This window comes from Aspergillus oryzae, chromosome 1, assembly GCF_000184455.2.
Source record: "Aspergillus oryzae RIB40 DNA, chromosome 1".
NCBI classification, from domain to species: Eukaryota; Fungi; Ascomycota; class Eurotiomycetes; order Eurotiales; family Aspergillaceae; genus Aspergillus; species Aspergillus oryzae.
The window spans coordinates 1,682,329-1,709,680 of NC_036435.1; the positions used below are offsets into that span (position 1 = coordinate 1,682,329).

General features: G+C 48.8%; 7 protein-coding genes across 7 annotated transcripts; 2 read left to right on the forward strand and 5 right to left on the reverse strand.

Moving 5' to 3' along the window:
- Window positions 1–7: 7 nt before the first annotated feature.
- ino80 (chromatin-remodeling ATPase INO80) lies at window positions 8–5,470 on the reverse strand (the record flags this gene model as incomplete). Its single annotated transcript, XM_023236102.1, has 3 exons — window positions 8–27; window positions 1,103–4,901; window positions 4,955–5,470. 3 exons carry the CDS (start codon window positions 5,468–5,470, stop codon window positions 8–10), a joined length of 4,335 nt encoding a protein of 1,444 aa, XP_023088736.1.
- Window positions 5,471–6,659: 1,189 nt separating this feature from the next.
- AO090009000632 (uncharacterized protein) lies at window positions 6,660–7,238 on the forward strand (the record flags this gene model as incomplete). Its single annotated transcript, XM_023236107.1, has 4 exons — window positions 6,660–6,910; window positions 6,935–6,960; window positions 7,087–7,144; window positions 7,211–7,238. The coding sequence occupies 4 exons, from the start codon at window positions 6,660–6,662 to the stop codon at window positions 7,236–7,238; spliced, it is 363 nt and encodes a 120-aa protein (XP_023088737.1).
- A 2,678-nt stretch (window positions 7,239–9,916) lies between these two features.
- AO090009000634 (zinc-dependent alcohol dehydrogenase) lies at window positions 9,917–11,118 on the forward strand (the record flags this gene model as incomplete). Its single annotated transcript, XM_001817008.3, has 3 exons — window positions 9,917–10,567; window positions 10,646–11,000; window positions 11,072–11,118. 3 exons carry the CDS (start codon window positions 9,917–9,919, stop codon window positions 11,116–11,118), a joined length of 1,053 nt encoding a protein of 350 aa, XP_001817060.1.
- A 336-nt stretch (window positions 11,119–11,454) lies between these two features.
- Window positions 11,455–13,549, reverse strand: AO090009000635 (putative GABA permease; the record flags this gene model as incomplete). The annotated part of the gene is made up of 8 exons (XM_023236117.1): window positions 11,455–11,609; window positions 11,679–12,063; window positions 12,140–12,226; window positions 12,280–12,812; window positions 12,881–13,028; window positions 13,088–13,213; window positions 13,243–13,388; window positions 13,471–13,549. The coding sequence occupies 8 exons, from the start codon at window positions 13,547–13,549 to the stop codon at window positions 11,455–11,457; spliced, it is 1,659 nt and encodes a 552-aa protein (XP_023088738.1).
- Window positions 13,550–14,206: 657 nt separating this feature from the next.
- On the reverse strand, window positions 14,207–16,515 carry AO090009000636 (bifunctional K:H/Na:H antiporter NHX1; the record flags this gene model as incomplete). Its single annotated transcript, XM_023236123.1, has 5 exons — window positions 14,207–14,355; window positions 14,710–15,435; window positions 15,486–16,145; window positions 16,210–16,359; window positions 16,425–16,515. 5 exons carry the CDS (start codon window positions 16,513–16,515, stop codon window positions 14,207–14,209), a joined length of 1,776 nt encoding a protein of 591 aa, XP_023088739.1.
- Window positions 16,516–17,120: 605 nt separating this feature from the next.
- Window positions 17,121–19,152, reverse strand: AO090009000637 (putative sucrose transporter; the record flags this gene model as incomplete). Its single annotated transcript, XM_001817011.3, has 4 exons — window positions 17,121–18,439; window positions 18,491–18,812; window positions 18,885–18,924; window positions 19,001–19,152. 4 exons carry the CDS (start codon window positions 19,150–19,152, stop codon window positions 17,121–17,123), a joined length of 1,833 nt encoding a protein of 610 aa, XP_001817063.3.
- A 1,365-nt stretch (window positions 19,153–20,517) lies between these two features.
- steA (sexual development transcription factor SteA) lies at window positions 20,518–22,934 on the reverse strand (the record flags this gene model as incomplete). Its single annotated transcript, XM_001817012.3, has 5 exons — window positions 20,518–20,770; window positions 20,825–20,908; window positions 21,007–22,545; window positions 22,610–22,709; window positions 22,811–22,934. The coding sequence occupies 5 exons, from the start codon at window positions 22,932–22,934 to the stop codon at window positions 20,518–20,520; spliced, it is 2,100 nt and encodes a 699-aa protein (XP_001817064.1).
- Between the last annotated feature and the right edge of the window lie 4,418 nt (window positions 22,935–27,352).

The following is a 27,352-nucleotide window of genomic DNA, read 5'->3' on the forward strand; positions in this document are numbered from 1 at the left end:
TGATGCTTCAATGGATAGCGAAACTGACTATATCACAAAAGGAAGCGAAGATGAAATGTTGTCAAGAGGGAGAGGGAGAAGGAGAGGGATATGTCACCCGCGGCGAAGAGGAGAGAGAAATAAGAGTCAATCTGGCTGATGGACTGAGGGCGAGGGGGCGCTGAGGGCACTAAGCCACTTCCAGTAAGAGTAAGTCGGGGACTTCGGCGAGACTTTTCGGCTTACCATATCCTCCGCCGTGATTGGCCGGCGGACTTAACTCGGCAAGTGCATTTTCATAATACAAGTAATACTAAGAAATCTCTCGGTGCGTACGGATACGAAACTTCACCTATGAAATCATTCATAACCCAAGAGGCCTGGCGACGGGGAATATTGCCCTAACTAGATACAGACCAGCAGGATCCGGATGTACAGTACAACAATAGTAATAATAGCCGGGTGATGACCGTCAATTTCACCCCCCCCGTCACAGCCCAAGAACAGGTACAGGATACAATGTCTATCTTGCCATCAATTTCAAAACTCGCACTTGATTTTTTTCTTCTCCTTCTCTTTGCCATTATCGGCTGATTACCACGGGTTTCATCCTTCGTCTTCAATGACTCTTAAATCGCTTCGTACATCAGGAATCAGGAATATATGCTGTTAATACAAGGCAGAACGTAAGCTGCCCACAAGTAAAGTCCGATAAAAAGAAAAACAAAAAAGAGGGGTTTAAGAGGAAAGAAAGAAAGATAAAGGGTGGGAAAGAAATGCAATCTCTGAACGCCATGACCATAACCAGCCGTGTCCATTATTGAGGCACAGATCGATTAAATCAACTAGGCCCTAAGCCTCCGTCGCCATCAATGAGACGTAATCTCTCCTTGGTAGTTTTGGCTCTTTTAGACGTGCCCTTTCCTGTCCCCCTTCCACGTCCTCGTTTAGGAACTGGCGTGGAGGATGGGGTGCCTAAATTCTCTGCAGTCGACACAGGAGTGGCCGCTCCTGATGGCTTTGCACTGGCATCGTCAAAGTTCCCTTCGCCTATAGATTGACGCGGTTAGTACTATTTCCAGAAGCCTCCCCGGAACGAAGAGCTTTGATCAGATTCACATACCTTCATGATACATATCATCCAGCGTGATATCTCTCTTTCTCTTCTGAGCAGCCTTCTTCCCGCCTTTACTAGCGCCAAACACTTCGCCTCGGTCCAGCGCTTCCTTCTCCTTTTGCTCAATAAGCTCCGCCTGTTCATCATCTGCCAGCCACATGGCGATGTCCTTGGTTCGGCTCTCGCGGTTGCGAGTATTGAAGTCAACCCCACCAGCTGCGCCACCTGAGATGACGACACGCTGCACTTCCTCCTTCTGCAAAGCTCGCTTGCGAATACGCTCCTCAATGGTGCCGCGAGTAATCAGGCGATACACCGTGACCTGTCTTGTCTGGCCGAGACGGTGAGCACGATCCATAGCTTGAGAGTCAATGGTAGGGTTCCAGTCCGAATCATAAAAGATAACCGTGTCTGCTGCAGTCAAGTTGATACCAAGACCACCAGCACGAGTAGACAAAAGGAAGACGAAGATCTCTGGACGCTGCTGGAAGTCTGCCACCGTGTCGCGACGGTCCTCCAATTTCGTACTTCCATCTAGGCGACAATACTTATAATTGCGGTAGGTCAAGTACTCTTCCATTAGATCAATCATGCGTGTCATTTGGAAGTAGAGTAGCACACGGTGACCACCTGCCTTGAGCTCTCGCAAGAGCTCGTCTAGCTTAGCCAATTTACCCGAATCTGTGACGAATCGACGCATAGATGGCACTTCAATGTGCGTGTAGCGTCCCTTGATGGATATTGGCTGCGGTAACATCGGCGGAAGGGAGTAAGGAATAGGGTCCAGCTTCTTCTCAAGGATCTGTTGCTCAAGTTGCTTAGAAGGCGTGCTGAACAAGGCATGTCGAACCGAAACATTGAAGAGGCTATCATTCATTTCGCTCAGAGGTGCTCGACTGGAAGAGGAGACGGTAATCGGAGGCGCAGACGCTGCGGGACTGACACAAGGCTCGATGATGCCGAGACCTTTACGCTCGAAGGCGGACTGTGCCACGGTCGTTAACTCTCGCATGTACCCCTCTGTCGTGACATCATTGATAGCATGTTGGTCGTTGCGTTGGACGATGTTGAACATGGTATGGGGAAGGGCGGATGCCATTGTTGCTTTATCGTCATCATAGACTACGTTGAGCCGAGACAATCTGTTGGGTTTGCCGCGCCGGCGAACCGCTCGCTCAAAGATACCCTGGTGGGACTGCTCGTACGCTTCGTTTATCGAAGTGTCCACAAACCGCAGGAAAGAGAATGTACCATCGTGTTCGGCACTATGTTTGATATTCTCCGGGGCGAAGATGTTCATCAAGTGAGCCAGGTACTTGCCACGGAAGCCGGCGTGTAGATTGCCGGGTCCTGCTACATCGACACGGCCGTCAGACCCGCATAGAAGGCGTGGCAAAGGATATTCGATCAGGTTACGTGTCGAGTAACCGACATCGACGTTTTGACCTTCTCGGACGAAGGAGGCCGTTTCCGCAAAATGTGCGACAGAGAAGGGTGATTTCGTTTCCGCGCGTTCGAACAGGTCTGGATGGTTACAAACCTTCCGAAACTGCATGACCAAGTTCATCAACGTCGTGCTGTCGGCCTCATCGCCAACAGCAGCCTTCTCGATAAGGTCCATGATGCTGACGCGGTTTCGCAAGTTAGTGTAGTAGGCCCGCTGACGGTATGTCAGATCACAGAAGACATCTTTCTCAACCTTGTCCCCAAGCTCCTGCTGGACGTGCTTCTTAACACGACGAAGCATGAAGGGCTTCAAAATCATGTGGAGACGCTTCAGCTGGTCCTCATTCAATTTGGTGTTACTTTGAGCGTGAGACTCGATATCTTTGGAGAACCACTCGCTGAACTCGTCGTGAGAGTCAAACAAGGTGGGCATGATAAAGTGGAGCAAAGCCCACAGCTCCTGCATGTTATTTTGAATAGGCGTACCAGTGAGGAGGAGGCGGTTACGACAGGAGAACCCCAGGAGGTTTTTCCAACGGGAGCTTTGCGAGGATTTGATTGCCTGGGCTTCATCCAAAATCATATATTGCCACTTCACCTTTTGGAAGTACTGCGCATCGAGGACCACTAGCTGGTAGGATGTCACTAGGACGTGGAATTCGGACTCCTTGGTGTAGGTGATGTGCTTGCGGTCCCAGAACTTGCGAAGAATCTTGCGGTCTTTTGCTGAGCCCCAGTAAGGAAGAACTTTTATGTCTGGAACAAATTTGGTAATTTCCTGTTGCCAATTGTGTAGGGTCGAGGCGGGTGCAATGACTAAAAATGGCCCCCAAATATTGTGAACTTCGGCGAGGTAGGCCATAACCGAGATAGACTGAATGGTCTTTCCCAGACCCATTTCGTCGGCCAAGATACCGTTGATACCTTGTTCGTATAAGTTGACAAGCCAATTGAGGCCTTTCAGCTGATATTCCTTCAATTTTGCCGTGAGCATGGTGGGTTGCGATATCTCAATGTCACCCAGACTCGTGGGGTTTTGGAAGTTCAATTCACCCTCGTCCAAAGCAGCCATATGATCCTGCCCGTCATTGAAGGCTCGCGCTCGGTCTTGGGCCTCCTTAACGGCATTCTGCGCGTTGGCCATTGCTGCCTGTCGTAGGGCCGTTTCATCTTCTGCGTCGAAATCGAGATCCTCAAAGTTGGTCACCTTAGCGCCAGCATCCTCCATAGCATGTTCTTCGTCTTTACCAGGTTGAACTGTTTCATCCGATCCCTCAACGGCAGTATCACCAGAGTCTCCCTCGGCACCCTTGATTTTGCGGCCAATGAAGTGAGAGTATAGTTCGGTTTGGGATATAAGGAAATTGAGTTTGCGTCTCTGGCGGTTGGCTTCACGTTCTGCTTCTGCTTTCTTGGCCGACTCAATTTCCTGCCTTTCAGCAAGGCGGCGTAGATCACGCTCTTCACGCTCGTTGCGCTTCCAAAAAGACATCATTTCACGCATAGTCCGCTTGGCCCGGGCTTGGGTATCCTTCATACTCTTATTCGTACGTTCCTGCCACTTTCGAGACTGCTTACTGGCTAGCTGAGCAGTCTTGCGCAGATTCTCCTGGCGAGTGCTGAGCGAGAGGGCCTTAATGCGGTAGACCTTGGGAATATCTTTACGGGCAATATCTCGCCAGATTTGTTCATAAATCTGATTGTAGCCTTTTGTTTCGAAGGCGGACAGGGGCGCGGGGCTACTCTCCTTGGAGCGGCTGCCTTTGGCTTCCTTCTTGAGAGATTCCTTACGTGGATCTTCTTTGGGCGCAAGAGGAAGTGGCTCATCATTTTCCATAGCAGCATAAGCGGCCTCTGCCGCATCTTTCTCGGCTTGCTTTTGCTCCTTTGACTTCTTGGGCCGTGTAACAGGACCTCCACGTCCCGATTTCCGCCTCGATGGGGAGCTTCGGCCAATGTGGAAAGAGCTGGTAGTGCCACCTTCGAGGTTTGGTGCCAGCGGGGTGACCTCGCCGATCTCTTCAGGCGCTGTGACACCTTCCAGGGCTCGCTTGGTAGTCTTGATTTTCCTTTGTGCCCGTTCTGCTTCACGCAAAAACTTAGCTTTCTCAGCAGAGTCTTGAGCCTTATTCGCTTTGCGCTCGGCCTCAAGTTTCTTCTGCATCTCCAACCGTACCGTGTTCTCCCTACGACGCTTCCTCTGCATGTCCTTCTTGCGTTCTTTCTCATCCTGAATTTCTTTGGCTTGGACTTCTGAGATGACGGAGGCCTCGTTGGCAATCCGAAACCGGTCCATTCCCGCAGAGGCCTGCTTCTCGAGAGACTTGCCAAGGTTGACCAGGAACGTATTTCGGCGACGCTGCATCTCGTGTAAGTAGGGTATTACGTGTAAACTTAAATACAGCGGCTTACCTTGCGCTTTATGCCCTCCTCTTTCAAGGTATGTAAGGCCCGTCTCTTACATTGCAATTTGTACTGTTCATACTCTTCTTCGAACCCAGGGGCTTCCACATCACTTTTTTCAGCATTGTCAATCTCCACCATAAGTTTGTTGATAGTTTCCGACTCCCGTTCGGACAAAACCTTGCGGGGGCTGAGGAAAGACCATGACTGAGTAGTCGTCTTGGTTGGCTCAGGAATACCGTTGCTTAATATACCGTTCGAGGGTTCACCCGCTTTGTTGTCCTGCTCCGCGTTGCGACGGCGTTTCTCCGAGCTCGGCTTTTTCTCCAGTCTGGGTAATACCTGTTCCTGCTCTTTCACTTTCTGATGCGACGGCGGAACATGAGGTGGGGGAGGCGGGCTAAGCTGCGTTGCTTCTCGTGGTGTTGATGTTACCGGTGCCGGCGTCGTCTCTGGTGGGGGGGATTGTCGTTTAGGAGGAGAGCGCTCTTCGGCCGGCCCAGATAATATACTAGCGAAGGACATGGGGTCTGCAGCCCTGGCGGGCTTCTACATGCAGCAACAAAGTCATACATCAGTAAAGGAGTTCTCTAATCCAGCGTAGAGAGTGTAATTGATATGAAATGAAGAACGTACTGCTTCCTTTGGAGGGGAGGCCGGCTTTGGTTCTCTCATGATAGACGACGGATACCCAGCAACACCAGGGCCGCCTAGATAAGATGACTCGGTGTCTTTCTTCGGGGATAGTTGCGGATGGCCCTCAGGCCTACCAGTCGGATGGGGATGGGACGGAGTGGAGGGACCGTAAGGAGATGCGCCGTTGCCTGGTAAGACGGGCCCAGAGTAGGGCCGAGGAAGAGGAAACTGGGGAGTTCCAGCCGCCGAGTGGGCCTGGAACTGCGATGAAGGATCCGGAGGATGTGGCGGAGGTGCACTCCCGTTCAATGGTGGGAGGGTCGCCGGTAATGGAGACGCATGTGAATAGTGAGGGCTCCGGGACATGGTGGTCTGCGGAGGGAACGCAGGAGGCGTCTGGGGAGGATGCTGCTGATACTGATCATTGTTGGGATAAAAGGGGCGGCTCTTGTTTGGAGGGGAGTAACCAGGATAACGGTGCTGCTGGGTAGGGGACTGGGGATTATATGGCGGAGCTCCCGTCATGGTGGCCGCGTGTGCCGAAAACGCGGCGGCGAATGCTTCACGATGCCAACAGTAAGAGTGAAAGAGACGAAGGCAGGGAGGATCGTGTCAGATGAACATGAACTGTCACGATACGTGACCGCCGGCCATGCGCGGGAGGCCAGGTTAGTGTTGCGAATTGTACAAGCGAAGCTATCACGCGTCCGTCCGGTTGTCGCTTTAGCGCTACCTGCTTTGAGAATTAATTTAAGCTGCTCAAGTATCGGGAGGTGAGTTGGAAAGGAAGGTAGGTGATCGCCGATGTGTTATAGGTGTGAAGGTGAATGAGGGAAAGGGACGACGATGGAGTGGAAGGGGAGATTGCCTTACTGGGTGCACAGGAATCTTAAGAGGAAGGCTCTTTGTGCTTCAAGTTGGTGATGAACCGACAAATCCTCGCGGCGGGTCAGCGGTTTCCGAAAGAGAACAACAGTCGACCGATGAGGCGAGGATGCGCCAAAAGCCAGGCCCAGCCAAGGAGTGGTGGGTGTAATCAATTTGCCTGGGCCGGCGGATGGAGCTGGGAGAAAAGAAGATGGAAGTTCTGGGATTGGTTACGGATCGGAGAGATGGTGATGGAGATGGAAAGGTTAGGAAAGAGGATGAGGAGGAGGAGGCGGAGGAGAGGAAGGAAGAAAGAGTGACGATGGCGGATGAGATGGTGGTGGTGATTATGGTGATGGATGGTTTTTGGCCGATCCAGTATTTTTCCCTCTCTGGTCACTTTCTATCCGTTTTCCCCCTTTGCCCAACTCTTCTTTCCTGTCTGGTCTTGTTCGTCGTGTCGTTCGTCTGCTGTACTGCTTAAAGCGCCCATCCGAAACACGCTCGTCGCGGTATGTGTATTTTCATTACTTACGGTAAAGTAGACTAGGCCGATTTGGGCATGAGTGAGACAGCCTAGGTCGAGCTTATCTTCTTTTGCGGCCTACGGGGAATGGACATACTATACATGTACATAGGTAGTATATCCTATAACTATGTCTGTAAGCCATTGGAGGCAATTCAACTTGCACGACGGTTCGTTCATTTTGGTTTCCCCATTTAACCCTCTAAGCAGCTCAGCCATAGTATTTAGTAGGTAAGTAAAAATTTCAACGGACCTCCGTCATGATCAAAGCCCGTCTAGTTCAATACTGGTAATTACCACCCCGGATGATCTCAGGTAGATTGAATGTTCCATCTTCGATTGATATGGTCAGACAGTTATTTTCCTACAAGTTTCCTTCTGTCATTGAATACCCAGGGGATGCTAGAATGTTGCTACATATGTCGGCAACCGCTTTCTGCATGGCCACAACCCAAGACAAAGTATTCTATACTTTTGCACTGACTTTATGAGATAAGAGGTTTCTAGTCATGTTCAATCTAGTCCTTTCATTCCTTACGCCGGTTATGCTGTTTGCGCAAACCACTTCAGAGAGTCCCGACAGCAAAGCCAGTTGAACCCTGGATAAGCATTTTTTTAACCGAATTTCCCTTTCCTGCCGTTTTGTATTTGACTATGTCTAAACTAAATAGGGGATAAAGATAAATTCCGTGGCATTAAGACTGTGGGAATACTCACTACCATTCTGTGCAACCCGCCACCAACAATGACTAGTAAGCGTTTATAAACACGCACCATTGAATACAATCCAGTACACACCTCTAAGACGCGTGCTGAGCAAGTTAGCTGAGGCCGAGAGTGGGAAGCTTTTACACCTGTAAGATGACATCTCTGTTTGAGAGCAGTTTAGCCTCGCTTGAAAATCTCACCGAGAGAAGATGATCATCATTACCCAGCTGCTCGTTCGTGTCTAGCGGCAAGGGAGAAGAGCACTTCTCGCCTTGTGTGGGCAATCGAGGAGGCATCAACTTTGATCTTTCGATCTGCTTGATATCCCCAAGACTTTGGTTATTTTGGACGTATGTGTGGTTGATATGTAATTGTAATAAGGAATTGTTTGATCCGATGATTGATATCAATTTAAAGGCTATAGATGGCTAAGACTTTGGGGGCGATACAGATCGGAGTGTTGGAAAGGGGCTTGCTTTCGTTTGACAGCATAAGCTATCGTGGTGTTACAGCGGTAGCAAACACGTGGAACAGGAATCCTTATATTGTCTAGATCATAGACATGTCAAACATTTCAGACAATCCCCTTCACTAGCAGACTACACACCCAAATGCTATCAATGAAGAAACGGACAGAATTATATGTACTTCTACAGAGGGTGGAGGTCAGGTGGCTTCCGAAAGGTCCTTCGCCCGTAAGGTACTCCTGCTAGGCTTTGAAAGTTTTAAAAACCCCGCTATCTGCCCTCAAAAACTCTTTTGTCTTTCTCAATTGACAGGAGGGTCTGCGCGGAGGATGTTATTGTCTCCGTATCCATGAGTGCGATGAGAGAAGACAGTAATGATGACGACGAGAACAGAATCACAAACAAGGTGATCCTACAGATGTTACTGAAGACACCATCTGCTCTGGGTCGTAAAATTGTCGCTGACTTTCAGGGAGAAGTTCAAGTCTTTCTTTTATAGCAGGAACTGAACCGAATCACCGACCTCATGTTCCATACGGCTCGCTGGTTAGTCGTCCGGATATGGGGAAGCTGCCGCTGTTAGGTATCAGGATTATACATTAATTTGCGGTGCCTTCCATATGTTGAGCTCCGTACGTCCGGGGTCAGCATGGGAAGAATTAGATGAAAGCGCAGCCATCCCGCATCTCAGCAAATCCCGAGAAAAAGCAAGCAAGAAGGAAGGGAGGGGGTTTAACGGAGTAGATGGGGCGAAGTGGCTGCCATGCTGAACTATTACGGAGTACATAGCGAGAAGTACGAACATCCACCAACACAGAAACGGAACTAGCGGCTCACAATTCCGCCTGAGGCATCCATGCCATCCTTAAAACTGACTAGGGTTGCCACTTCCATTGGCCATCAGTCGATCGAAATCATCTGATTTGAAGGGTCTCGGTTGAAACGACACTACAGTATCGAACGGGATTTGCTTCTGGAGTCTCCCAGCTTGAGGTCGAGTCTATCTTATTCGGTGGTCTATCCCGAAATTAAAAGCTTGACGTTTGACAGGGAACCTTTAAAAAAAAAGAAAAGAAGATCCTTTCTTCTTTCCCCGCATGAGATACGGCCAATTTTGCTATATTTGGAAAGGCTTGGCCCAGGATCTGGACTCACTTGACAGGGAAGCCTTTTCGGGGGAAGGGAAAGTCTGTGACTCTGTACGGGAGTACTACTTCGTACTTACCACTTACTACTTACTACTGACTTGTTAGTTTAAAATCGAAGGAAGTGCTTATGCGCCATCGTACCGATCGGGCAATGAGCCTAACCCCGATGACGTCGGCCCATGGATCTCCTGTTGTTGCCGTTCATTCGGTGGGCTGATAATCTTCCAATGATCCAAAAATCGTTTGATCGTCTTGGAATAGCTTCGGTGTGTCTCACAGATTCTCTTTCATGGTTTTTTGACCTTTCCTTTCCCTCTCTCCGGTGACTCGTTTTCCATATGTCCGTCTAGATGTGCGTGTGTATCACTACAACACCATTCACCTTCATTCACCACTATTATTCCCACCCTATAATACGACGTCATGCCTATGAGATTCCCGGGTTGGATGACCGTCACCCCACCCATTGCTTGGATTCTAGACTTCTATAAGAACTGTCCAGCGTCTCACCATCAGCTTACTTCACTTTCTCATCACTTCTCTCATCGTGTAAATCAACCCTAACTCCACCGCAACCTCCTTTCTTCCCTTTCTTTCAACACAAGATCCCAAAGTCAAAATGTCGATCCCCGAGATGCAGTGGGCTCAAGTGGCCGAGCAGAAGGGCGGTCCGCTCATCTACAAGCAGATTCCCGTTCCTAAACCAGGACCAGATGAGATTCTTGTCAAGGTTCGCTACTCGGGCGTCTGCCACACCGACCTTCACGCCTTGAAGGGTGACTGGCCCCTCCCAGTGAAGATGCCCCTCGTAGGTGGACACGAGGGAGCTGGTGTGGTCGTCGCCAGGGGTGACCTGGTAACTGAATTCGAGATTGGCGACCACGCTGGTCTCAAATGGCTCAATGGATCCTGTCTCGCCTGTGAATTCTGTAAGCAAGCCGACGAGCCTCTCTGTCCGAATGCTTCTTTGTCCGGCTACACGGTCGACGGCACTTTCCAGCAGTACGCCATTGGTAAGGCCACTCACGCCTCCAAGCTTCCAAAGAACGTTCCTCTGGACGCTGTCGCCCCCGTCCTCTGTGCGGGTATCACGGTCTACAAGGGACTGAAAGAATCTGGTGTTCGCCCGGGCCAAACCGTTGCCATCGTCGGTGCTGGTGGTGGTCTTGGTTCTTTGGCGTTGCAGTACGCAAAGGCAATGGGCATCCGTGTAGTGGCCATTGATGGCGGAGAAGAGAAGCAAGCCATGTGCGAGCAACTAGGCGCCGAGGTAGGTCGATGCAATACTCCTCTCCCTCCACCTCGTCTCATTGATACTATAAAGACACTCTCTAACACAATCCCATAGGCATACGTCGACTTCACTAAGACCCAAGATCTCGTTGCAGATGTCAAAGCCGCTACCCCCGAAGGCCTAGGTGCACATGCCGTTATACTTCTTGCCGTCGCCGAAAAGCCCTTCCAGCAGGCTGCCGAATACGTCCGCTCGCGCGGTACCGTCGTTGCTATTGGTTTGCCCGCCGGTGCCTTCCTCAGGGCCCCTGTTTTCAATACCGTTGTCCGTATGATCAACATCAAGGGAAGCTACGTCGGTAACCGTCAAGACGGCGTGGAGGCTGTGGACTTCTTCGCCCGCGGCCTCATCAAGGCTCCATTCAAGACTGCACCATTGCAGGATCTCCCGAAGATCTTCGAGCTCATGGGTTAGTTTCCCTTGAACTCCTAAAGAGAGATCCCTCATCTCTTTTTGGAACTATGCTAACATGTGAAATAGAGCAAGGCAAGATCGCCGGCCGTTATGTGCTCGAGATTCCCGAATGAAGGGAACATGTTCATAACGCATAGAATGAAAACAGCTACGAGTATTATGAGATTCCATCGTCTCTTCCTCAGGGTCTCCGGCTACAGACTATTAAGGAGATAAGAACGCCGATACAGAAGATACGATAAGAGCACCTATGCGTGAGGTTCGGGGCGGCGGGTAGCATCTTCTAGTAGATAGGTAATAATTCATGATATTAATTTAATAGCGTTTCGTTTACCTCGTGCTTAGCATTCATCTTTCCTTGCTCCGTACATATGCTCCGTAGCGCTTTTAGCGATGAAAAAGTCTGTTTCGTCTCGAAAACGCCACAACGACTACTTGTGTCCTGCACATCATAACCCTCCAAGATTTGCCTCGGAAGGACTGGACGACGAGCCAACCGTCGCCTGAGGTCCCTTATATATCTTTCTTGCGTACAGACCATAATACAGAAGGGCACCGCCCCAAAGCGCACCATTGATGACAACTGTATAGTTCATATCCTGCGCTAAACCAAGAGTCAACTTCTCGAATGGAACGAATTAACACCATGAAAGAAAATAAAGGAAAAACTTACGAGTTGGACCCGGGCCCGTAGTCGGAAACATACATAAGATGATCGCAAACACCAAGTACACGATAGCGGTGACCGCTATCGGTTTACTAAATCGACCCGTATAGAATTCGCCAGGGTGGAACCGATCCTGTCCCCAGACCAGCCGGCAGAGGATGGGCATCATCCAAGCGAGATCATTGCCGGCTACGGCAAGAGAAAAGAGGGCGTTAGAGGCAGCGCTGTTGATTATGGAGAGAAGACCGACGATGACAGCGGACACTACGACGCCCCAAATCATGCGTACGGGTTGGTAGCGGATCTTTTTACTAACTTTGCGAAAGAATGATGAGAAGGGGAGGGCGCCATCTCGGGAGAAAGCCCAACTTTGGCGAGAGGCGGCGATCACCTGTTTAGTATTGTTTTCCAATGTTAGGGTTATGGGTGTGATAGGCATAGATGCATGTTGTGGAGAGAAGACGGACCAGACTCAGTCCCATGCAAAATTGGACAATTGCCACTACTATCATAAAGCCAAGGGCACCGCTTTTTCCGAGGCAGTCGTAATAGATCTATAGTATCATTAGGGCTAGCATGAGGAGTTATGGTATTTGTACATGCATACCTGCGCCATTAGTTGGCCAAGGTTTGTACTCAATACACCGTCCAAGTTGACATCAATCACAGATGCAATTACTGCAAGGGAGATGAACCCTAGAGCCCCACAGAGGCCTGCAGACCAGATGATACCTAGAGGTACAGCACGCGCCGCATGAGTAGCCTCCTCGCTCATGTGGACACACGAGTCGAATGCCCCAATTGTCCAGATCGGGGAGAGCCAGGCCATCATGAACGCCCAACCTTGGGGCCAGGTTGTGAGATTTTCAAGATGACCGAAAATATAGGCACCCGAGTTAATATGTCCGCCCCTGATTGCCTTCCCGATTGGTAATGCAAGGACAGTGGCTAGCACGAGACCGACATTGCTCACAATACAGGCCGACTGAATCTTGGGCATGATACGTCCAAAGAAGGTAGCTATGACACCATGGACGACGACGCAGGCCACGTACGTTCCGTACACGACTGGACGAGAGGCAGTCCAGTTACCATCATGGGCCAGTGAGACAACCGAAAGTAGCATAGTAGCAAACCCATCTTATTTGCAGATGTCAGTGGCACAAGGATTGCGATCGGTTGTTGCACAGATAGTACAGGTTACATACAATCCACAGAGCAGACTCCGCCGAGGAGACCGATAGTATTACTGTATCCGACAATAAAGCTCAGAGGGTTCTTCCATCTGTCTCCACTGAAATAATGTGTCCAAAAATAAAGGCCTCCCGCCGTAGGCATTGCAGAAGCCAGGTCGGCCTTGATCAACGATTGTCAGACTGATGCACGGGGCGCGAGAGACGATGTACTCGACATACCATGGCGAGACCGACGATAAAGATGAACACACTGGCCGCCAGCCATCCTGCAACTCTGTCAGCCCCTTGTAAAGTTGCACGAGTGAGCCAAGAGAGCCTTACCCTACTCAATGAGTCAGCCAAAGTCTTCCAAATGGAGAGATTCATCGATTCACCCAAACCATCCCTACAGGGCCTGCGGGTATCGAGAAGGACAGTGTCGAAGCAATAGAAGGCAATAGACCCATGATACTGAATGCTACTGCAAATACCTGAGTCGTTGAGTAATGCCTTCGCAGTTCTTGTTTGTAACCGAGAGTGGCTGGCGAGATCAATGTCAATTTGGGGGTTTGTGTGCATGGGTGTTTCATAAGGCTAGAGCCTTATTATCCTAAAGAGCTTACCCAGAAGTTGCATATCCCCAGACATCACTGGGATGTCATTTTTTTCTGCTGCCGAAGCAGCCTTAGCCTTGGTATCCATAGCTTGGGATTCCTAGGAAAAACACAAAGCGAAAACGAGATACGATGCCCGACCAAAAGGAAAACGCTGGTAGTAGGGCTTCGATAGGGTGCCGGAGGGAAGGAGTAGGAGAAGGAGGGAAAAGAGTTGTTCAGGGACTTCTTCTGGCTTGTCCTGAAATAAGCTCTTCGTAGATAAGCAGTGTTTATCCCCTTCCCTTACTTCCCCGGCCTTCGGGTCATGCGACCAATACGCCTGGGTTGATAAGACTGAGTATCGAGAGGAAATGAGGGGAAATGAGATGATCGGGACAAATTCTAATGACATCTTAAACATACCCTGTATTATTGTACGAGATCAATACTCCTTTCATTGGAGTTAAAAAAAAAAAAAAAAAAAAAAAAACAACAACAACAACAACCCCTCTTTCAATAAGGTTCGTCTGAAGAGATTGACCCCAATCATGTCTCAGCGATAAAGGAAACAATTGCATGAATTCTTCTCAGTATACATGACCCTCTCACAGAGTTTCCAGACTCTGCGAAGCCAACCAAATTGCAAAACAAAAATAAGTACACAGCATGCCTAAAGCCGGCTGGTATATCAAGAGTATAAGAGCTACAAGCTTGTGATGAAACCAAACGATCGAAAGCAAACTATAGGTATATGAAAGAAAGTCTACACAGCACCCGGCCCCTTATGATTCGATTGATCCAACAAAAGCCGGGGTTTGATGTAGTCCTCATCCAGTTGCCGGAACCACGCGCCATGATCTCCAGATGACCCTCCCGAAAAGAGATCTCGAATAGCTTGGCTGGCGCTCCGCGCTGTCTCTCGCCTCGACGGGGACTCATTCGCAGAAGGAGATGCTTGTGAAGAGCCCGAATATTGGGGCGGTTGGGATGGTGACCGCCGCAGTCGCGAAGCCGTGGGAGCTGAAGGAGGAAGATCATCATCCGAGGGCGCTTCATCCACGTCTATATCAAAGGCATCAACTTGATCAACATCCGCCGCTCGGCCCTTACCGTGGCTCCGCAGACCGAACTCATCTTCGCTACCCGCACTATCACTGTGACTTCCAGGGCCACCGCCAAGTAGCGTGGCTGTGGATGAACGGTCGCGGGTTGTTTGCGTGTCCCTCTGGCTGTACGCATTGGAATAGAGACGCGAATGTCTCCGACCTTTGCCCGAACTAGATGGCGGCGGGCTGGGGCGACGGTTATTGCCGCTTGAATAGCTATCGTTTCGGTCAAGGCCCCTCCGCTGCACTCCGTCCAAGGGGATGGTTGAGTCCATGCGGCGGGGGGTATATCCCAGTGCGGTATCAGATCGTTTATAATACGTCCCCCCATTGGTAACTTCGATGTCAAATTCATCGTCAGATTCGAGTTCCTCAACCACCCCAGTCCTAATACCAAGGATTTCTAGCATCCGGGCTGTGGTGCCGCCAAAAATAATGACAGTCAGAACGACGACGACAAGTACCGTAGCTCGCAGTGCGGGCGCATTGACACCAGTTAAGCCCGCTGCCAACGCCACACCAACAGCCCCACGAAGCCCGGCCCAAAAGAGCATTGCTTGATAAGCGAAGGGCAACTCATCTGCCACTTCCATCCCGCGTCGACGGGCCCTGTAGCGAATGAACCAATTGATCGCCTTGGATAGCGGGAACACGGCGAGGTATCGGGCAAGGCAGATGCCAAAGACAGCTACCATGATGAAAAGAGGCTTGAACTGCAGATTCCTTTGAACAAGCAAATCAAGACCCAAATAGATAAAGATAAAGTTCTCTGACAATTGTGCCATCACCTGGAACAGATATTTCGTCGTTAATTGAGTCCTGCGCGACATGTTATAGTACGCATAATGTTTTAATGTAATGCCACAAAATAGAAGGGAGACAATGCCTATTAACTGTGAGTTTCAGAACATTCGGAGAAAGAATTCGGTTACTCACCAGAAAGACGAACGCCGTTGGAGAAGAAGTAACTGGCATATGCGATAAGAACAATCAGGCAACTCTCAATCTTGGGCACGCGGCGGACGTGTGTATGCTTGAGACCCAGTGCGGTCATGATACCCACAATCATGCCTACCAGCATGCTGCCAAAGAAAACAAGCAAGAAAAGACCGATGGCCTCAAACAGATTGAGAACAGTCAGAGAGCCTGCATCGCTGTCGGCATACTTCTGTGCGGTCTCAAACAAGACAATCGCGATTGCATCATTCAAAATCGACTCGCCGAAGATAACGGTGTAAAGCTTTGGCTCGACTTTATACAGGTTGAAGATGGCGAGGATAGTAACCGGATCCGTCGCAGAGAGTGTAGCACCTACAGAGATAGCTTCAACAAAAGAAATGTTCAAGCCGTCCAGCGGAATCCGCGTCCAGACAAACAAAACAAGTCCCAGCACGATAGCCGAGATGAAGGTCCCCGCGAACGCAAAGGTAAGAATAGTGCCAATATTTCGAAAAAAGTTTGCCTGGTGTAGCTCGTACCCCGAGGCCAGAATGATTGGAGGAAGAAGGAGGTTGAAGAAGAACTGGTAGTCGAATGTGACGCTGTCCTGAATGGGCGATTCGGGACTCAACCGAATGATCAATCCGACAAACATACCTATAGCACCCGTGAGACGCCAATTACACAAATACTTGTGTTGATTGCGGAAGAATAAACACACCAGCAAAAATAGAAAGGACAGTTTCATGGACAGCTTGGATCTTCTTCTGCTGGAGAATGTAACTGGTGAATAGCGCAAACATCAAGAGCATAATCAGAATAAAGAGCGCCCAAGAGCTGAAGAACTCCTTGGTGCCAGCTTCCGGAGCATCTGTGCAAGCCCATCATAGTTAGAAAGTAGTGTTATGACCGGATATTAGGCAGTTCAGTGCGCACCTTCGTCAGGATCGGATTCGGAGTCCGCAGCTCTCCCTAGCAAAGCAAAGCATGAAACAGTCAGCCATGGCGCGTTCAATTCCTCGGGCATATGTCACATAATGTGGCACAGAGACTAGGTTCGCTGACGCAGTGACAGTAACAAGTGAGAGTGCCCTTGGCAGCAAAACGTTGGAAGAATGGTTGGGAGGAGACATACGGATAAGTTGATGAAGGGCATCACCCATCAATTGGCTAGCCATGCTTACGAAGGCCACGCAACCACGACAGCGGATGACACCAAGCGGTTAGCTCCAGCTGCGAGTCTCTGGCGCCAGACCAAGGCGCACATAATCCACTGGCAAAGATAGAGTGACGAGAACGAACGTGAGATAAAAGAGAAGCAGAGCGATGAGATACGCAGATAGATCGGGACAAGTAATCGACGGGTCAGTGGTCGCCCGCATTTTGCCCGATGACCTGCCAAGAATAGCAGTCCCGCCGGTTGTCCGCCTGCTGATCATTCGGCACGTTGCATGCTATACCTACGGACTAACCAAATTAAGAACATACACCATATGCCGCCCCAGGCGGGTTGGTTTCTTCTTCGTTTTCTTTTTTTCTTTTTCTTTTCATTTCCCGAGTAATATTCACAGCTTCTGGCTTATCTTAAGACTATGACTATCACCACAGCTTCGATTCGAAGTACATAGACTTTCACTTTAACCGACGTCCCTCGGCAAGCCGGCTAGTCAGCCATGCTGCAAGCACTGCAGCGCAACCTCCGAACCTCAACACCCACCCAACACTATCATCCCAAGGTTCACCTCTAGGTTTCTGGAACACTTTGAAAATAGCACTGCATATCAAGCTAGACAGGATCTGCGGCGAGGAGACCGCGACATTGTGAAGCCCGAGAATGATCCCTGCCTGGGCTAGATTTTCTTCCTCATCCGTTGGCTTCCTAGGCCCATCCTCTAGATCACCAACGTTCGTGGCTAAATTGGGCTGAGTAGAGTTGTCAGCGGAATGATGTTCTGCCATCCCTGACCGATGTCGTCGAACCCGACGTTCGGCATCAATCCGCGCGACCTCTGCGGAGATGAGCGCGAAAGGTGCCCACAGCGTCAAAGCCCAGGAGATACCGACTATTCCAATCACCACTGTCGCCGCTTGATAAGTGTAGATGAAAAAGGTGCTAAACATGCAGAGAGCAAAGAGTACATGAGACAAGAGCCAAGCTCGGCGGAGTGTAAACCCTGGGATCTGCAGTTTTGACAGCCACGTCGATCCGACTGTAGCTTCGACATTCTGCTTATCTGGAAGAGCCGGAGGCGGCTCCGATGCAGTACCAACTGGTAGGCTTGAGCATGACATTCTCCTTGCTCCTAGAAATGGCCTTCTCTCATCTGAAGGGGTGTCAGTTTCCTCGGGTGAGACAACAGACCTATAAGTAGGGACAACAAAAATGGGTAATGTTATGTTAGTGACAAATGAAATGATCGCATATACAAGAAGGGCAAACGTTCCGATCCTAGTAGCTTCCTCCCAGGCCTTGTCTAATTCATTGTCAGGAAGGTTCGGGTGTTCATCAAAGATCGGGTTAACATAAAGCTGCCCAATGTATGTTGTAGCGTAGAAAAGGAAAGGAAACCACCCAACCCATGCAGCTAGTTGGACTTCACAGACTTTGGCAATTTGGGGTGGTAAATACCGAATTGACTTAAAAACTTGTCTGAAGAAGGCCACAATGCCAGGATTTCCGGTAGAAGCTGAGGGTTCGAGCCGCGGATCTCTTTCCTGGATATATAGACAGCTGATCAATAACGTGATAACAAGTGATAGCGATGCTAGCGCACACAACACTTTGAACTGCGTGTTTCCCAAGAATGGGAGATAGCGAGGCAAATCAATATATCCAAAAATGTATCCTAGAATATTGCCCACACCAGTGAGCCGGCTGGCCCACGCGTTCGCTGATTCCTGTTGGTGGGCTGGCGCGTTATCAACAATAAAGCACCGAATTCCTGCTTGAACTGTAGCCGTTTAGTATGGTTAAGCCAAAGTGACGATAAAAACAGGCCTACCAGTATTTATAGCGAAATCTAGACAGTACATCAGAATAGTTGCAAAGACTATGATCGCCGTCTTTGTCCCCGTAGACGCCTGGTCTGCGCCAAATATACCGAGGAAACCTCCTACGAGTTCTCTCACCCATGCAAGAGCAAGCAGAGCCACAACAGTCGCCAAGCCACCAACTACCATAAAGGGCTTCCTTTTGCCCCATGACGAACGACAGTTGTCGCTGCAGATACCGATATATGGTTGCACAAGCGTTCCTGTCAGGGGCCCAGCAATCCAGACGAAAGCGAGCAGCGCTTTGCTCATTCCCAAAGACAAAAGGAAAGGCTACATGGGCACGTACACCAAAGCCGAGGTTAATGCGTATTCCCACATAGGGGTTGGATTAGATTTGCTTACCGATCCATTCGATAGTTCAACTGACCAGACAATCTGGAGTCTATGCATTCCTTGGTCAATTTTACCGTCTAAAGATACCTGAGGTTTCATTGTCATCAATAGGGCAGATAACCTACCCACCAATACTCAACGTTAATAAGAAGAGGTACCAGGTACTCTTTGTCTCTGACGAATGTCCAGGATCTTCGGCTCCAAAGTCATTCTGCATTTCTTGGGCTGTTATTAAGTCAACGTCATTATCGTTGTCTGGTCCCACTAAGGGGGACATCTCGTCGGCTACTCGTTCATCTGCACCCGTCATTGGGGTGGTTAAGACTGAAACTCTTGCTGGTTTAGAAGTCAACCTCGGCTTTCACGGAGAACGTGTAACCTGCAAATTTCTAGCCTGAAGCGGAGGGGATGTGATAGAGAGGGAGGAATGTAGAGATTAAATGGATGATAGAAGACAACGGTTGGTGCAGCAAATATCTTGTTCTTCTTTTCTTCTTATTTCCAATGTCGCTATGAGAAGAATATATGCAGGTCGGAGTGTAGCTTAAGAAGCGTTTGGTGCGTTTAAATGCCAATTAATAGCTAGGGTAGAGGTACCCCGGACTCTTATGTGGACCAATCAATAGAAATGGACACAGATGGTATCATCAGGGATAATCACTTGCTGACAGAGAAAGTAGATTACCTGATAGTGGCTGACTAGGACTAGCTTCGAGGCAAGAAAGAAAAGAAGGAGAAAAAGAACAGATACACGAACCTGGTGGAAACACGCTTCCAAGACGATGTCAATGCAGGATGTCTTCTTGGAGAGGCTAGATCTATCGACGTCAGCAGGACCGTCACATGACGTGGCACAACACATTGGAACGCCTGGAATCGAGATCCAAATGACGAACCATGGGTTACGGCGCATGTCAGAAGGACACTCAACCACTGTATTAAATTTACCGTATTTCGTGAAGGGTCATTTACGGATTATGATCTAGAGTGTTCTTTTAGACTTCTGAAATTTCAACATTCCATCCTAGAAAGGGCATAATGAAAATCCCATAATATTCCGCATTTATTTGCTCCTCAAAAGCTATACGCCGCTTTTATTCCATCCCGCGTCGTGCTTCCCTCGTGATTCCTGCAATCCAGAATCCCCATATAGAGGAAAGAAAAATGATACAGAAAGTCCATCCAATACCAACATAGCGCATGACAACCAAACAGAAACAATCAGGCAAAAAGAATTCGAGTGATTATGATAGAACCGCAGCGTAGGTGCGACCAGTAGCACATGTACACACACCAAAATCCAACGCATTCCGGACAGTAGACCAGAAGAAAATCGGCAAACCTGCACTGAAATCCTCAGACCCTGGCGGCAGGCTGGAGAGCAGAGATTAGGAGACACCCTCAATATGTCTCAATAATTTGATGTAGTAGTCCAGCAGCCAAGTCACAGTTGAAGACTTTAATGGCTGGATTAAATGATTCAACAAATGGTATAAACAGATATTCTAAAGCATGTAAGATATCCGAACCCGGACCATCAAAATCCACCGTGGGGTATCATGGTCGGCAAAATCGGACTCATTATTAATGTTCACGAGAATCGGGAAAAGGACCACTGGAGTCATACTTTCCCTCATGCCTTCTACATCTGCTGTTGTAGAAGTTGCGGAGCAACCATGTGAGGTGCCATCATGGTAGGCATGGCGGAAGGCAGGGTCATAGTAGAAGGCATCGACGTGACAGTGGAAACATTCACCACAGTACTTGGAATAGACTCAGAAGGAGACGATCCCTCATCCTGCGAACCGAGTTCGTTGTCCTCATTTTCGAGGTCTTCATCTTGCACATGGAGTGGTTGTTGGCCGTCCTGTTGAGCCTCATGGATCCGACGGTGTCTATACGTATAGTCAGTATAATAGTCAGTTACAATGCATTGTTAGTTAACTCACTGTGCAAGGTTGTCAGAGCGCGAGAATGCTTTATTGCAATAAGGACAAGGGTAGGGTCTTTCCTGGGTGTGGGTTCTCACATGCCTACAAGTCAAGTGTCAGTGAGCGATTGCAGGTACAGTCAAGAAGCGGCCAAGTGGATAGGTAAAAGTTAGTGGTGTCACTGGATAGTTATAACATACCGCTTCAAATGTTCTAATCTCTTGAAGAGTCGCCCACATGACGGGATAGGGCATGAATGTGACTTCTGAGGATAAGGGCCAAGCTCCATCATTGTAGCGCTTCGAGCGCGGCGAACTGGGCCGGGAACAAACCGCTCTGCTTTGTTCATCGCGCTGTGCTGCGCGCCTGTCTCCAGAACATCACCATTAGGAAGGGCTGTCAACTCATCAGGGGGATTCGCAAGTGGCATGGCAGCCTGCTCAGGGTTTTCCTCGAGGCTTGAGAGCGGCGTCCCATTGCGAGACATCTCGTGTAATAAGTTCTTTTGCGGAAGGGCGCCCGTCGGATAACCATTCATGATACGGCGGGACGATTCATGACGTGGCTCTTCCGTCTCAGCGACGGGGGCCACCGAACTAGAAACGGAGCGCCGTAGATCACTTGGCCTGTGGGCAGCGTATGCAATTGGTTGAGAGGGCCCCGGCGCTTGAGTATGAGTGGGAGTAGCAATCGGGTTATTAACGCCCGGCGGTATCGAGGATCGACGCCGCCGCTGCTTGTACGTTGGAGAACCCTCCAAAACAGAGTACACATTCGAATGAAATGTCCTTGCAGGGGCGGGGAAATGAGCGCTTGCGAGATTTGATGGCGGAAGCTGCAACATCGGGTTGAATGCAGCAGCAGAGATCTCAGGGATAGCAGTATAGAGACCGGTATCTTCATTAGCAATATATGCTGGTTCAGTGCCAAGCGGAACACTGTGCTGTGGGGGCGTAACGGGTTCAAAGGACAATCCCCTGTTGCTGTAGTCTTCGTATTGGGACGAAACGAACGATGGTGCCGGTGAATACTCGACGAAAGTTGGCATGGAAGCATGGCGCTGATGCACGCGAGCAATGGGCATTCCATTGCGATCATACTGGATCGACCCATAATCTAGCTCGCGCTTAACAACGCTCTGCGCCAGGGTATTGGGCATAGGGATCGGGTTGTAAATCGCTGGACTGCCAGATTCGTCCGGGAGGAGTGATATCGTTGGGGGGGCCATCTGGGGAGCCATCTGGGGAGGAGGCATAGCGTCAACGGTCCGAACCACTGGGGAAGCGGATTGGCCATATGTCGTACTTGCGTGTGCAGTAAACGATGATGAGTTTGCTTGTTGCGCCTTTGTGAGCTGTTCATATAACGATTGAGATGAATCAAACTCGAAAGACAAAGCAGGCTCGCTGACCGCGACTGTAGTCGCCTCTTGTCCCATTTTCTCCCGCTTCAAATCACGTTCCAAAGCATCGAGAAACAGCCGATCGTGTGGAACACTATACCAGTAAAAAACTTTTTGCTTTTTCTGTGTTCGAATGCAATTGTTCTTATAGAGAAAATCAAGGAATGGACTCTTCGGTTCTTCTAGTGTCGCATCTGTTCCAGCCTTGAGATTTCGGAGATCGGAAAAGATACCCTCTTCGAACTTCTTCGAATTCTTCACGGGACGCCCGAACGCTTGAAATCTAAAGGCCAGGCACCGAACAATATCGGTACCCGAGATGTGGAAAAGATTGTTCCTATCACCAAATCAGCTCAACGATCCTTCCTCCTGAGCTAGAGTTTATATTTGATCAAACGAACCATAGAACACAAGATATGTAGTCGCCAGTAGGAAGTAGGAACCGTCTAATGAGTTGATCTGGTTGCCAGTCTACTGGCGCAGAAAGAAGGAAGTACTTCACTATATCGACAATCATATTAGCCTAGATTTAAAGGTTGATTGACGTTAAATGACGAGAATGGTCTAGTCGGCCGGCCTCTATGGAAGGATACCCGACTTACAATTGTCAACTTGCTGTAGCGCGACTTGCGCGTCATGAGGAAGGCTTTGCTGCGCCTCGTTCGAAAGCATGAATGTTTCCGGTTTCTGAGGAGGTGCCATGGGAGCACCATGTTGCGGAAACATTTTGCTCAGAGAATGCCTGTATATCGTATTAATCAGGTGCTAGAGGAATGTTTGAATCAAAGATAAGCGGCATTGACAAGCTGGATGAAACAACTCTGTGGCTAGCCTTTGAAGCAGCAATCAGAAAATGGGACGGAAACCTACGCACAGGCACGACTGTCTCAGAAAGTGGCGAAACCACAAGCTCTAAACTAAAGAGCGGATATGGTGTGGGAAAAGAAAGTGATCAGGATGAGAAGAGAAAACAAGGAACAAGACAAAAAAAAAGTAATTTAGGATATGGAATCAACGACCGATCATGGAAACGCTGAAGCTATCCAAACACAAGAGGAGCCAGCCTCTTAGAAAAGGTGGGTGGGCGCTGACGTTGCAAGGCTCGTCAACTCAACGAAGGAAGAGAGAAGGCGAAAAAGAGGGCAAGGGAGAGTTGAAGTGGGCCAGCCCGGATCCAAGTCTCTTTGAATAACTCGCACGGCGAAAGTGGAACGAAACGAAGGGTGATGAAGAGAAAGAGAAGGGGGGGATAAAATAAAGAAAGAGGTCAGTCGCGATGAGAAGGGGAGGGGGGGGAAGGATAAGAGAAGGCGGAGGAGGATGAGTGCCGGAGGTGTTGCTCTTTTACAGCGGTTAGAGGGTAATAATAACACTAGGGTAATAAAATAGTAAAGGTAGGTAACTATGTCAATCAATCAAAATAATAATAGTAAAAAAATCAGCTAGTGTTGAGGGGTTAAGTTAAGAACTTGGAAGAGGAATTCAGGGAGCGCCGACCGAGACCGGATGAGGTTTCCCAGTTGGAGGAGGGCCCTTTTTCTGGCTCCGTCGTTCTCCTCTCACTACATCAACTTAATTAAGGTACTTAGTACAACGGCTAAACCGAGTCTCTTTCTTCTCTAGCCCTTGGCCTGTGGTTGGGCTGCGGGAAGGATGCACGACGAAAAAGTAGGGCTTCTGTTGGCGAAGCGGAGACTGGCGCCAGGGACCGTCCCCTAGGGTAAGTAAACTCGAGGTAGGCTGAGCGCCATCCGTACATGATACGGTACACATTCGTTACCGTACCCACGGCTCATCGAGCCAATCCAAACGAAGCGCAATCCGGCGGCAGACATACAATGACCGAAGGCAAGGTAAAATATCAAAACATTTGAACCGTCCCGTACGACTACGGTATCTGGCCGTGTATGACGAGTGGGGCTTCCGTCGAGTTCCAAAGATTCCAATTCTTGTCGCCCTGCCCTCTGGGGAGGGGCCACTCAACTGGGTCATCAACCCGTTTTTTTCTTGCCGGATCCGTCCCTCTTCCTCTCAAAGGTTAGGAAGGGGAGTTAATGTTCTACGCCGGGTCCGGTCTATTAACAATGGAAATTTCACTATTGTAGGCGCCCTGGCCATCGTCGTCATCTATTAATCGACCCTTAATGTACATATGTACAGTACATACTTACAAAGGAGAGGGAAGGATTCCGTAGCCAGATTGTATTAGTCTTCTTCTAGGACGCCCCTTTGTACGTATGCCGAACATGTGGCTAAGATGACAAAATCGACACAGCAGCCCGGAGTAGGACTAAGAAGACAATGATATCGGGAGGGTACCTGGCCGGTAGTTCCGATATTCCTCTGATCCTTATGATTTTCATCCATGGTTGAAAAGAGTAAGTAAAGCGTGCACTACATTGTTAATACGATCATTTTAGGCGCCCGATGGGGGGGATAATGAATAAAATAAACCGCAAAAAAATATATATAATGATAAATAAAAAAATAAAAACAAAAATAAAACGAGAATAAAAAAAACTAGAGGAAGGAAAAAGAATAGCTCGTTGCCCTTTCCACCACTCAACTAAAAGTATATTCATGAGTTAGTAATTAGTATCCAAGGGAGGCACCACTCAACCTCTACAGAAAATTTTTGTATCTACCGTGTATTATCATCACAAAAACCAAGGATACTCACTTTTTAGATCTTATTGGTGTATTTTATGTTACTTGAAGCTAAATATTATCCGGAATCCTGCACGTCAAAGAGATGATCATCACAGCGCTTAAAATGGACAAGTCATGTTTGGTTGCACAGGACGCACAGTACCTCTCCTCCTATTAGTATGTATTCCCAACCATCCAAATTTCCTGGGCTAACCAGCCGAAAGGAGTTTTGTCACGCAGTGGAAGCGATAAGACTCCAACCATGGATGCCACTGGTGGTGGAACCCCAAAACAATGCCAAGCCTGCACAAATAGATAAAACTGGCGCGGGAGAGGAATTGTGAAGCATTTACCCCTTGTTTCAGATTCCATGTGAGCGCCTACCGCGAGCCAATGGGCACCAGTGATCTGGAGGCTCACCCCCCTCCAGTGGCTCCTATGGCTGTAGCCCACTTCCCGGTGTGGTAGTGGTGTAAGTACGTACGGAGTATGGATGTACTTTCCAAGCATACTCCGTAGGTATTAATTTACAGGCAAGAGTTTTCCGTGAAGAAGCCGGCAGTTCCTTCAAATCCGGCTGGGATTGATATTGCTTGTCTCGCTGACCAGACGGTTAGCGCTTCCAAGATGATCTCACAGCCGAGGTGAAGCGGCTTTCAGCTATAGGCATGATATTTTTGCATGGGGACTGCACAGGGGAATCCCGAAGGTAATGTTGGGATATTCTGTGGGAACAGGTTGCAGAGAATCTCTGACTTGCATCTGGTTCGATTCGTACCAAAAATAGACGTTATATGATCAAAACATGTTAGGGCATCGTAGCTCTCTTTCCCTTTTTGTCTTCCTTTTTTTTCCCTTTTTCTTCTTCCTACCTCCCTCCCCCCCTCTTCAGTTCTGCTTAGACCATAGGTTAGCGACTATAGAGTGTATGGGGCAGCAATACCTTTCTTGATAATAATAGCAAGGGCAGAACTAAGCTGCCACGATCTGCTGATAGTTTCAGTCCCCTGTTTTTGAATCAGTTTTGACTAGCCGCTTACTACATACAGACAATACTGAACAATAGACATCACACCAAGTCTTGACCCTCTACAGCCTTGCTAACTCTACTCAGGCATTAGGTAACTTGTGATAAATCTGACCAGCCATGTTGACCGGTCACTTTCATACCATGACGATTACTGTCACCTTTGCCGTCAGGCCATGTCAATAGGAAGGAGCCTAATTGGCAGGGAAGTCGAGACTGCAATTCAGATACCCTATCTAGTTAAACTCCATGGTATACTCTATTGGATCCTTCTAATATACATAGATTAATTCTCCTATCTCGCCGTTGACCTTAAACTACTAGCGCCAATGATGGAATCCAAAGCTAAATTACATTCGGACTCCAGGATCTTGGGCATGGGCTTCACTACTACAGTATCTGAGGCAACATTAGGCTACCACATCCGTACTTCCTATCGTTCGCTTTAGATTGTTCATCTGTAAGAGGTCTTGTCGGGTGACTTATTATCGGCATGTCACGGAACATGATCGGCATTGATCACATTCCAACGCCGAGTGTGTCATCTTCATGTAGAGTCGAGTCTTGGCTGTCAATTACCCTGTCTAGTATAGGGTATACGTCTACGGGATATAAAGACGTGGACAAGTACGCTAGGAGAATTTTTTATATTAAAATGGGGAACCCGACATTCCATACAATGCGTTATATTAAGTGACCCATGCGTTTTGCGAACTGTAAGGCTCTAGTACATGTTCGTTCATATTCATTCAAATCGGTCAACACCGTTAGACACCAGAGGTGATCTGCACGACCCAATTCTTGGGAGAGAGTAGCAAGCTTCCAGCGACGATCACTCATCGATGAGCCCTGCGAGGATCATAGTTTTCCATTTTACATTGTTCTATAAATGCGGTTCTCCTGAATTATTGACGATATCTGAGATGGTCTCTAAGCGGGTAACTTGGGCCCGCTGATGGTCTGTCCTCTATACATGTTGTTCAATAAATACTGTCGCTGCTTATAAAACACCACGAACGGTCAAAAGTAATTGGCCCGATTGATGTATCCCAGTGGATCTACGAGGAGATACTCCACTATTTCGGCCGAATGCACTCCAGCCTACCCTGTGGTAAGAATGCATATACTCGTACAGAGTAACTCGGCGTATGTATGTACCTAGCATATAAGGAAAATAACAAACACTCGAAATAATTTTTAACCGAAGGTGCGGGAAACTACTTCCTTGCAACCATGCGATTACATAAATGCCGGAGAGGTTGGTTGTTGGGGTTAGCGAGATATCCGAGATTCCGAACGCGTATCAACAAGGCAGATCTGATGATATCATTTATTGGAAAAGAATACTCCTGGAAGCTACAGGTATCTAGAACAGCTTCGTTGTCGGGGCCTTTTCTCCATCAAGTGGACTCACTGGGTTAGTGCAGTGCCAATAGTACCTTAACTCCTTTCGGATTCCCCCACTTTG